This window comes from Chlamydotis macqueenii, chromosome 4 (assembly GCF_036417535.1).
Source record: "Chlamydotis macqueenii isolate bChlMac1 chromosome 4, bChlMac1.mat, whole genome shotgun sequence".
NCBI classification, from domain to species: domain Eukaryota; kingdom Metazoa; phylum Chordata; class Aves; order Otidiformes; family Otididae; genus Chlamydotis; species Chlamydotis macqueenii.
In genome coordinates, this window is record NC_141559.1 from 67535897 (window position 1) to 67548117 (window position 12221).

At 42.1% G+C, this 12221-nt stretch overlaps 1 protein-coding gene across 1 annotated transcript; it reads left to right on the forward strand.

Moving 5' to 3' along the window:
• Positions 1-67: 67 nt before the first annotated feature.
• Positions 68-10278, forward strand: QDPR (quinoid dihydropteridine reductase). The gene is made up of 7 exons (XM_086746714.1): positions 68-200; positions 311-403; positions 1783-1879; positions 3374-3514; positions 5859-5967; positions 7375-7458; positions 9420-10278. Exons 1-7 carry the CDS (start codon positions 114-116, stop codon positions 9523-9525), a joined length of 717 nt encoding a protein of 238 aa, XP_086602840.1. The 5' UTR covers positions 68-113; the 3' UTR covers positions 9526-10278.
• The last annotated feature ends 1943 nt before the right edge of the window (positions 10279-12221 follow it).

Consider the following 12221-nt stretch of genomic DNA (forward strand, 5'->3'; position numbering starts at 1 on the left):
GGCAGCAACCGGTGTCCCGCCCCTCCACCCCCGGCGGAGCGCAGCCCGCATGCGCAGGCGGGACCGGCCGGGCGGCGGCGGGAGGCAGCGGCAGAGCGGGGCGGGCAGCGGGCATGGCGGCAGCGGGCAGGGTGCTGGTGTACGGGGGCAGAGGGGCGCTGGGCTCCCAGTGCGTGCGGTACTTCAGGTCCAGGAACTGGGTAAGCGCGGGGCCGGGGGGCGGCGAGGCGTGGCGGGGAGCCCCGCCGCGGGGCAGCGGCAGGTGTTGCGGAGCCGGGCCGCTAACGCGCCGTTCCTCTCGCCGCGGCAGTGGGTGGCCAGCATCGACCTGGCGGAGAACGAGGAGGCCAGCGCCAACGTGGTGGTGGGGGCGAGCGGCTCCTTCCCCGAGCAGGCCGAGCAGGTGGGTCCGCGCCGGGGTGCGGGGCGGCCGCGCACCCGCCTCTCTCCCTTCGTGGTTCCCCCCGTTCGCCCCCAGCCCGCCGCCGTAGTAGCAGCGGTGAGGAGGGCACCGGGGTGAGCCCGGCCTCGGGCAAGAAGCCGCCGCTGCGGGGCTGAGGAGCCCGGCCGGTGGCGGTCCCGCCGCCCTACCGGGGATCCGAGCATCCTCATCCCTTATTTTCATTTTTATTTGTAATCTTTACTGCATGCGCGTATGAATATGCAGAAAGAGCTTGATCTGGGATTTTGGAGGTTCAGCGTGTAAGGCAGTTTTGCGTTATTTTTCTCTCGGTGACTTGAAAAGTTGCGGGCTGAAGGAGATGGGTATAATGCAGATGGACTGGGACACCTTAAAATGCAACGCTTCTTTTGCACGTCCTAACTCTTAGGTGTGCTGTGTGTAGGTAGATGCTATACTCAAAGCCTGCAAACCATAAGTCCCAGTGGGATCCCTAGAGAATGCACTGGTTTTCACAAGGGTAAATGTGTGAGAGTCCAGGCTAGCCTAAAAGCTGGTTTGCTTTATTCTCAAGAGGTAGGAGTAATGTTTTTAATTTTAACTTTTGAACCTGTTACTCTTATTGATAAACTGAATCACTGGCCAAAATGTTTTCTTTATATCTACGCAACTCCTAAGGCTTTTAAAGAGTAATACAGAATATTTGCGATGCATTTCTCAGTGCCGAGCCTTTCTGAAAACCAATGGAGTTTTTCTTTTGTTGAGAGATGGATTGTTTGCTTTTCACTCTGGCAAAGAAAACTCATAGCCAACAAATTCAATACCAACTGTGAAGTCTTATATTTGAAAAAGATACTGAGTGTCTGAAGGTATACAAACTCAAATTTAGGGGCCAGACTTGAACTGATGGTTGTGGTCTAGGTAGAAGCAATAAGAAGGCTCATCTTCAGGTGTTCATTTCTTCATCAAAAGTGACACCAGTAGTCCTAGTCAGACCTGGAGTTTAGTTTCCCATACTAAACAGCACCATACCCAGAGAAGAATGTGTCCAAAAATAAGTCACAAATAAAAATTTTTATTAATGATACAGGTAAGGGTCAGATCTTTCAGTCTTGCTCTAATCAGTTATTTCCAGTGACATCACACACTGTACAGTCTGCCTTTCATCAGTCTGACTTTCATCTATAGTTACCTTTCAACAGTTACTTTTAGTTTGAGCTCCTCGATTGTAAATGTTAATTTTCTGCAGCTGTTTAAATTGCTTTGTGTTGTGTTACTGAGCTGCATAACTGGAAAAATGTAACTCTAAGGCACTCTTGATATTTATTCCTTTACCTTGTCAGTCCAGTGTTTTCAGTATGTTTTTGTTCTGTGTATGCAAGGTGACAACAGAGGTTGGAAAACTTCTTGGTGAAGAAAAGGTGGATGCAATCTTGTGTGTAGCAGGAGGATGGGCTGGAGGCAGCGCCAAAGCTAAATGTAAGCATTTGGTACATGCATGCTAGTGAACACATGAATGAAATCTGAGAGGAATCCATAAAAATCATGGTAATAAAGATATTTGAGATCATCTTTCTTCCTGAGCCCAGAGAGGACATGAGTGTAAAAGTACAAAATAACTCAGTCGCAACGCTGCTTAGCACTTCTCTGAGTTTTTGCTGTCTTAAATTTGCGCAGCGCTTAGTATTCTCAGTAATACTTTTTAATGCACCAATTTTCATCAGAAAAATCTGAAAGCATTATTATCTATGAACTAACTTTTGGCCAGATTACCTGTGTCAGACAAGTTGCCTAAGACAGTGACTGGGTAGAAACATTGGTGTTGTTTCCCAGTTCGTTGCTTTGTGCATAAAACCTCAGTTGCCTCCTGCAGCTCTCTGAGCTGTTACTGTGCAATACAGTATTGCAAGGAGCTGTGTAATGACTTGAGATTATGCTACAGAAAAAAAGCCTTCAGGTTTAAAAATATGTAATATTCATAAGGAAATCTTATACTTTACCTACTAGTGTAGAGATACAAGAAAAAGAAAATAGCCCTGTTTTCTGTCTGGAGTAAATCTGGTAAAATGTGTCCTTTTCTTCCTCCCCTTCCAGTTCAGACACTGGTAGGGTAGCAGGATGTCTTGGGATAGGTGGTCGGCTTATGTCACAGAGTTATTTATGTTTATTCCCTGTTGTGTTATGGAAATAGTTCTTTCTGAATACTGAAGTCTTTGACATGCCTAGTTATTGTATTTTTTCTTTTCCCATGCAGCTATTGATAATGAAAAACAATGATGAGAGTTCAAATTTTGCTTTAATTTAAAGTTAATTTAAAGCCCACATCCCCCGGTAGGCTGCCTTACCAGAGGTTATGCTCCAGTATGCCGGGGCACTGGAATGCACCCTTGGTACAGTGCAGATGCACACATCTTTGATATTCCATACCCACATACTGCTCCCAGACAGACTGTTTCTTGATTTATGCAGTAATCTGGTGATAAGACATACTTCTTTTTAGCTGCTTTATCTCTTAGAGTCTTCTATCTGCAGACCTGTGAAGTGTAGCTCTTTTGCAGCCAGGGAGGAAGTTACAGGAAGAGACAGATCATGCTACTGCAAGGGGAGATGAGGCTAACATGGGAGTTTTGAGATCCTTGACGTAGATTGAAGCAACCCCTGCAGGAGTTTCAAGAACTTGGAAATCTTTGAACGGTTAATGGAGAGGCTAGTGGAACTATCTTGTGTTTGGTTTGTTTTTTCATTTCTGGTAGTGAGAAAGCAGATAATTGCCTAGAATATATGCTGTAGAACTGGGACTCGGAGCACAAAGAGAAGGGAGGTACAAAAGACATAAATTTGTGTTTTGCCCAATGTGGAAATACAAAATGGTAGAAAGCATGTTTTCATAGTCCTTTTGCATAGTGCTACAGTAAGGAAATTACAGCTAGAAGTCTTCTGTCTTTTAATTTTGCTAATTCTCTTCCTAATCAGCTTTATACAAAAACTGTGATCTGATGTGGAAGCAGAGTGTTTGGACATCCACTATTTCTGGCCATCTAGCCACAAAACATCTGAAAGAAGGTGGCCTCTTGACTTTGACAGGAGCTCAAGCTGCTTTATCTGGAACCCCAGGTAAAATGCAATGCATGGTAACTGCTGGGTCATCAGCAGTTACAGCTATCTGTTAGTTTGAGCATTCTTGTTTGTGAAGCAACAGTTTCACTCCTCCATTTCTTGACATCTAGTACAAATGGAAAATTGCTGCTGAAACACTTGAAGTGTAATTTTACAGGTAGCAATACTGAATCTCTTGAAGCTGGAGTGCAAACAGATAGAATCAGTATTTAAGTAATATTTGACATGCATTGGTGAAATGTTCTTGGCTAATATATGAAGCACGCAGCAAGCTGTAAGTACAGCACTTAAATAAATTAAAATCTCCTATTTGTATTCTAAAAGGCAGAGTTCTTAATTGCCCAGTTTTTTCATTGGTGATGACTCAGCTGATTCTGTTAAATGTGCTTGTCCTGTTCACGTTCCGATTCCAGTCTACCTTTGCTTCATACATAGATAAGCTTGTTGATCTTTGGCTTTGCCCTTCAGTAGCTATTTCATATGAACTTTATTGAGTTTTTCATCTCTCGCCTCACCATGTTAGTCTGCATGAGGGAAGAAATCTGGGAGCAATTTAAAATTAAAAAAAAAAAGGCACTGAAAAACAAGCTCACAGGCAGGGAGAGGGAGGTTTTTGAGACAAATACTCTTATTTACCAGTCTTTTACTAGTGTGGCTTCAACAACATTTTGAGGAGACATAGATACTAAAATTTTAAAATATATTGTAGAATTTATAAATATTCCTGAAAATGATGTTTAGAACTGTTCAGCAACAATGTGCTATATTTTCTAGTTAATGATTTTTCTTCTATGTTTACAGCTACATCTGGCATAGTCTGAAGATAAAAGGTTTATTTTATGAGATTAAGCAGATAAATAATTTACTGTCTACTACTGACTGACCATATACAAATGAAAAAATGTGAACTCTGTCAAAGTTTCATGTTGTCTTTTGTTTGGGTGATTTTTGGGAGGTAGGGACCACAACACAGGAATCAAAGTGATTTGCTTTCATATTTCGGACTAGCTCGTTTCAACGAGCCTGGATTTTTCTGAAAAACACAGCAGTGCTTTGGGCAAACACATGCTACTTATTAACATCAGGAAGAATTGGGAAAGAGTTATTACTCAACTTTTGCAAATATGACTTGTTAGGCTTGTCACTACCAGCTGCTATGGAAGGAACCATCTTTTTCTTTGTTTGCTGTTAGTGTGATTTTTCTTTTCCTGTGTGAAAATGTTGACTCTCATAACGCAAACTGAAGAATACTGAGAATTACATGAACAGTTACAGAAGCAATCTGACAGTGATGGCTAACAAATGTAGAAGCATGAAAAGGTTTAAGACGACTTGGAATGTTTGTTTTAGACAAGATAAGAGCGGAATATGATAGAGATGCGAGTATTTCTATTGTAACAGTAAAATAAGTTAGCTAATACTGCCCATGATTCCTCCTAATAAAAATTGATGTTATACAGTGTGTCTAATTGAATGTGATGGAAACACTTCTACAGTGCAAAATTACCTTTGTAACTTTGTTACAAAGTATTTCCTCAGGAATGTTGGAAAGAGGTTGTATAGTTATATAGATGGGTAGAAAAACATCCAGTTGTAGACAAAATACATTTATGTTTTCTTATGTGCTTAATCTGTGTCTGGACTGCTTGGCAGATACGTACTATGAGACATCTCAGACCTATAGCATCCTGATTGTCCAGATCTTGTACCCGACCGGTGTGCTGTATGCTCTCATTCTGTTGCTCTTACGCTGCTACTGTCTACCTAGAAGAGTGTTTAGGAAGACGTTTACTTTACCTGCAGGTTATCTATAACTGTCTACCATGAGGGTTTTTTTTTTTTTTTGTAGTTTTCTCCAAAAGGCCTTTCAGACTTGAGATGCTGACCAAGTGAATGACAGTTCTGGAGAGAACTGAGCTATATCTGTTTGGGTCCAAACCTGCAAATACCTTATCCATGTGATTCAAATTAATGGATGATTGCCTTATTAATGTCTATGGGCATCTTCGTGCTTACTCTGTTAGATTTGTATGGTTAGCCCTGTAGGTCCCATCCTTCAGGGTACATTTACTTAACTCAGCAAGCTGCTTATTTCTGTAGTGATGAATAAACTGTGTTCTGTGATAGTTGCTGGGTGTTTAGTAAGAGCTTTTTGGTTTTTTTTTTCTTTTTCCCTAGTTTATTTTAATATGTATGTTTTGATATGTTTTAAAAGACTGGTTCTGTTCTAGCTGTGGTAAGTGGTCTTAATGTTCATCAAACAACAGAGTTTCTATCATACTACTGATGATATTGAGAGCTGTTTTGATGGTGCTCTAATTTCCCTGTTTTTAATTGTTAGGGATGATTGGCTATGGCATGGCCAAAGGAGCAGTGCATCAGCTTTGTCAGAGTTTAGCTGGTGCCAATAGTGGCTTGCCATCTGGTTCTGCTGCTGTTGCCATTTTACCGTAAGTGGTTGCATAGTTGCTTCTGCCTGCGTTGTTTTATTTAATTACTGCTATAACTTAGGGTCACATGGATACGCTTGCGATGTCCTGTTCGCAGTACACAAACAGCTTCTCAGACCTACTTACAGTTTCACAGAGAAAGGAGGCATCTTGAATGTATGAACAAAATGCTATGCAAATCACCCTAAAAATGATTCAGTTCTTTTCCTTTGCAAAACAGTAGTGGATGTTAGGATTAAAATTTTATTTACTTTTAACCATAGCCATGCATTAATGTGTGTTTATTATTTTTTTTTTTCCCATCAGTATAGGCAGAATTGTGACAATGAGATGAGCTATTCAGCATGATTTTAGACTTAGCTGTGTGATAATAGTAAAGCAAAGGGTTAGCTGACAAGTTTTGACTTGGTTAAAGATGCTTCTTCATCAGGTGCTGCATATCTATACTTGATCTGTAAAATTAGGTCATTTTGAGGATCCGTGAAAAGAAAAAGTTTAGCTTGTATTCGCCTGTCACAGTTTTCTTCTTGATGAGGAAAGCTAGTAAAAAGCGGATGGCCTAGTAGGTCTTCACTATGTCTAAATTTATCAATTCTTCTGCAAAAATAAAAAGTATTTTTCTTGCCAGGCCCATACCTATTTCAGGACCCAAAACTTATGACTAAAGAGTTGCGTATAGGGATTTGGAACATTACCTGAATTCTCCCTGCTTTGTTTTCCTTATGTTTTCATTTTCCTGTACACACTCTTATGCGCACTTCTTCAGGTCAGAGAGTGACAGCATTAAAAGTGTTTGGATAATTGACACCACCTTCTATAGAGCTTTGCAGACAGCCAGACACTGAGATCACTGGACTTTTGTGCATTCTGCACTTAACATAGTTCTCATGCAAAACTCTGTTATTGAGAGAGTAATTACACCTTGGATTGTCAACACCATCTCAGTGAAGGAGTTGTGAAAAGTTCACCCCTTAATATAATTGTGTGTAGCGTAAATATGTAGCATCAAAGTCGAAATTTCCTATGCTTGCGCACTTAATCTCTGCACTTGCAGCTGGTGTGAGGCCATTTAAAAGCCTGGATGTAGCACATATGTGCCGCGCAGTACACGTGAACACTGCCATTCCCTGTCTGTGTGAGAGAGCCTGGAAGGGAGCTGTGGGCTAAGCAGTTGCCCTAATGGGCTGGATGTCATCAGCAAGCCAGGAAGACGAGGGGGTATAGGTTGGAGCCTTTGATATATGTTGAAACTGATGGCTATATGCTGTTAACACATGTAGAGGATGCAAGGGAAATCCATACCACGTGGTGTAAAAGTCAAGCGTATGTTACAGCAATGAACAGAAGCAGGTGGTGCTCATCAGAAACATGATATATAAATAAAAGGCTTATCTTTTTTAATCACAGGGTTACCTTAGATACACCAGCGAACAGGAAATCAATGCCTGATGCAGATTTCAGCTCCTGGACACCCTTAGAATTCATTGCTGAGTGAGTATCCGTGTGGTAATTAAGCAACTCCTCACTGTCCCGCTTGCTTCCGCACCTTATTGCATGTTTTTCCTAAATAGCTGACTTGGATGTGGGTGGGTTTTTTCCTCTGTCACCCTCATTGTATATGTTTCTAAATCATGTTGGGTTTATTGCACAAGCTTCTTAATTTGAAAAAATTAGCTCAACTCTTTCAACTTCAGCATCTCTACATCTGCTATTCTGACAAGGAAAATAGCCTTAAACAGTTGGAAGCCAGAGAATCTCATAAAGCCTGTAGACAAATTAAATTGTAGGGAGCAGATGCAGGAGACAGTAGTCTGGCTTAAAGGTAAACTGCAAATAGGGATGTAAACTTTGGGATTTTTTTTTTTTTTTAATTTTAAACACTCTTTACTGCCTAGTCTATGGTGTGTTAGTTCACTTCTCTCAGCTGACAGAATTCCTGCTCTTGTTTAGTAAAATTTAGTCAAGATTTTTTTTTTTTTTCATCATCCATAAAGGCTTGTCCTGAGTGATGTTGCAGAATGCTGAAACTTCAACTGTAACTTATGTAATAGCAGGCTGAGATGATCAGGCTTACCGCTTCTAATTCCTCTCAGTTAGAGAAGGTGCAGCATAAATACTGCTTGCTGTGATGTGATGGGGAGTAGCAAAGATTCTGCTGAGGGTGAGCTGTCAAAAGGAAAATAAGGACACAACTGTCTTGCCTCTTTGAGGAAAAATAGATAAATCTATGTTCATACATTGTAAAGGGCTTTATTCTTACATTTTTTTTAAACTGATGCTGAAATTGCATTTACCTATTGCTAATTGTTCAGAGAGTAGTTTAGCGTAGTTTAGTTCTGACATTAGATTTCCCCTTTTTTGTGTGTGTTTTTTAAGTTTGGTGTTAGAGTGGGAAATGGGTTTTGTTGCAAGAAGCCTATCCAGCTGTTTCATGTGGCTCTTTAAAAGGGCCCCATCAATTGAATTTAGTTGGCCTAAAAATGTTCAAAAAAGCATCTTTATTGTGCTCTAGAGTGCTTAGCCAGATGTTGTGGTTTTGCAAATTCATTTTTGAATTTTAACTTTTAAAGTATTTTTTCCTTATGGGAGAACTAAGTTGGTTGGTTTGTTTTGTTTCTTGGATTCTAGTTCCCTAAACTAAATCCAACTTTGAAAACTGAAAATCTCACTGGCTGTGGAAGAAAAACATCCAGTGTTGTTAAGTGTTGGTAGCTTCTGCATCTTGGGAAGGATGTGGGCAATGTTTTCCCATATGGCACTTGAATTTTGTGCCCTGGAAGCTGTTGTGTCAGATAGCAGGACGTTCCACCATGAGTTGCTATGTCTGCAATATTGGAAGGGTCGATGGACCTGAAAAATATACTGCACTTACTGTATTATATTTTGAGGAAGGAGTTTGCATTACGTCTTGATAAGGAGTGTTCTGGTGTCTCCCTAGGGTGAGTCCCTCTTACTTGGCATTATGTTGGATATCTTAAGGCTTTCTGTGCTTCTGCTGAGACCACTTTCACAGTTAAATACCTAAGTGTTACAGTGGCCTGTTGGCAGAGTAATGGGTTTAGCAACTTTATTTTGGCTGTAAATCTGTGTTCCTGATATATACGATAAAGGCAACTTACGTAGCCTCTCCTTCCCCTTTTGCAAAATTTTTTTTTAACTTGGCAAAAACTTGCCACTTTGACATTTAAAGCTTCTGGCCTTTTCCTTTGAGATGTTCTGAAAATCCTCTGTGTGTGCTGTAAAGCCCTATGGATTTCTCTGGGCTTCTGTGCGGCTCTGAGGGTCTGAATCCAGTGATTGCATTGCTAGCTTACAAGATACATAGAAATCACTAGAGGGGGCAATAGGAAAAGAAAGAAAAGCAGTAGGCTTGATTTTATGCTTCCTGTCAACGTACCCGATAGTAGTATTTTTTCCTTCTCACCCTGTTTTATACTTTTATTTTAAAACAGAACCTTTTTTAACTGGATAACGGGAAAGAATCGACCAAACTCGGGGAGTCTAATCCAGGTGATAACTACAGGAGGGAAGACAGAACTGGTTGCAGCACATCTTTGATGTCAGTCACTTACAATGATGGAACTTCAGCAAAGGAAAAGCTGTGGAGATTCTGTCTGCCAGTATAATTTGTATGGTCTTCTGTATCCAGTGACAGTAGTTACGTCATTAATGGAACCAGATTTCAAGTAATATGTCTGTTGTGAGCTGTCAGCATTTGTTTACCAACAAGTATCGAGTATGTGTCTCTAAATGAAAGTTGCGGGCTTTAAAGTCTGTAGATGTCCTAATTCTGAGCATTTTATGTCTACTTACCTGTTTTCTCTGAAATAGGAATTGTACTTAATTATGTCATGTAATCACATATACAATGGTTGGATTTTTTTCTCAGTCAGTGTGTGTTTCTGGCAACACATTGTGAATCTTTCAGTAGTCTGTCTGTCTTCTATCTGAGAATGTAACCCTGTCCTGCAATATTAAGTTGGCTGTAGTTATAGGAAACCTTACAGTGATCCGTAATGTCCTAGTCTTGTAACATTTTTCTTGTGAATGTTCCACTTGAGTTAATGGAACTGTCTTGAGATTACTTGAGAAGGGGCCCCTAATTTGCCTTGCAGTTTATAAGCTGCTATCACGCCTACAACTGTAGGATAAAATAGTTGCTCTGCCAAATGATTAGTATGTCTGTTAGTCATGATGGTTCTTTGCTTTTTAGAAGAAGCAGAGTACTGTAAAGAAGTACTAGGAAAAACCACACACACACTTCTATTTGACTATGGAACTCTTTGTGCTAAATAAATATACATTGTTTTATGTCCTGGGCTGTCTCCATCACTGTAACCCAAATAGTTGGATAACATTTTAATGAATTTAACCAAACTTGCAGTGCAGTTATGTTGTAGTTTAGCCCTGCTCAGGACCAAGTTACGCAGCCTCTCACTCACTCCCCCCACCCTCCGAGGGGAAAGGGGAGAGATAGTATAAGAAAAAGGCTTGAGGTTTGAGATAAGAACAGGGAGAGATCCTTAGTTACCATTATGGGCAAAACAGACTTGACTTGAAGAAAACTGTTTCAATTTACTATTAATAAAACCAGAGCAGAATAATGAGAGAACAAAAACAACTTACCGCTTCCCCACTTCCCGGGCTTAACTTCATTTCAAATTATCTCCCCCTCCTTTGCCCGCTCTGAAGCAGCACAGGGAGAATATGGAATGGGGGTTATGGTCAGTTCATCACACCATTGCTTTCTGCCACTCCTTCCTCCTCGGAGGAAGAACTCCTCACACTCCTCCCCTGCTCCAGTGTGGGGTCGCTCCCATGGGCTGCAGTCCTTCAGGAACTGCTCCAGCGTGGGTAATTTTTTCCATGGCGTGCAGTCCTTCTGGAACGGCTGCCCCACTGTGGGCCGTCCATGGGCCACAGCCTCCTTCAGGCATCTGCCTGCCCTGGCATGGGGTCCTCCACGGGCTGCAGGTGGATCCCTGCTCCTCTGTGGGCCTCCATGGGGTGCAGGGGGACAACCTGCTCCACCATGGTCGTCACCACAGGCTGCAGGGGAATTCTGGCCAGGAGCAGCATTACTCCTCCCACTCCTTCGCTTACCTTGGTGTCTGCAGTCGTTCCTCTCACAATAAACTCTTCACAGGCTCAGGCAGATGCCTCTCAGGTTTTCTTCACATCTCATCTCCTCTCCACTTCTTCCACAGCTGGGCTGGGCCAAGTCGGGCCCAGTTGGCTGCCTGGCAGGAGGCCAGGATGAGGGTGAGGCCTGCAAGGCCCACAAGGCTCGTGCTTCCCACTCTCTGCCCCTGCTTCTGCTGTTTCATTTTTTTAAAAATTTTTCCCTTCTTACATACTTTATCACACAGGCATTACTGCTGTCACCAGTTGGCTTGGCCCTGGCCAGCAGTGGGTTTGCCCTAGACCCGGCTGAGTCCACTGGACAAAAGGGGAAGCTTCTAGCAGCTTCTTACAGGAGCTGCCACTGTAGCCCCACCTCCACTACACAAAACCAGCACAAGTTACGGCAGAGGACTTCATCTTTTACTTATTGCCTTCCAGTCATGCTGTGTCAAACACATTTCTATGGTAGAGTGCAGAAGAGCTTCTCGCTGTGCCAAGGCAGGCCTTCAGCTGGAGCTAGTGTTTTCTTCAATCTGGCTATGTTACATGGAATATAGTTTGGTTGCAGAGTGAAGGTGTTGCCTGCTCTGAGCATAGGCTTACATGGAACCAGTATTGTCAGGTTTGCAGCCTGGAGAAGAGGAGGCTCTGAGGAGACCTTATAGTGGTCTTCCAGTACCTCAAGGGGGCCTACAGGAAAGAAGGGGAGAGACTGTTCAGTAGGGCCTGTTGTGACAGCACTAGGGGTAATGGTTTCAAAATAGAGGGAGGTAGATTTAGATTAAATCCTAGGAAAAAAAATTTCACAATGAGGGTGATGGAACACTGGAACAAGTTGCCCAGAGAGGTGGTGGATGCCCCGTCCCTGGAAACATTCAAGGCCAGGCTGGATGAGGCTCTGAGCAACCTGATCTTGTTGAAGATGTCCCTGTTTCTTGCTGTGGGGTTGGACTAGATGACCTTTGATGGTCCCTTCCAACCCAAACTATTCTATGATTCTATGATTTTAGAAACAACTGAACGTGCAAAGATGTATGTACATTCTCTCTATGCACTTTTTAAAAATAACTCCAAGGTTTTGTTGGGGAAGGATTTACCGCCATGAGTCAAGAAACCTTTCCCCTCTTCCT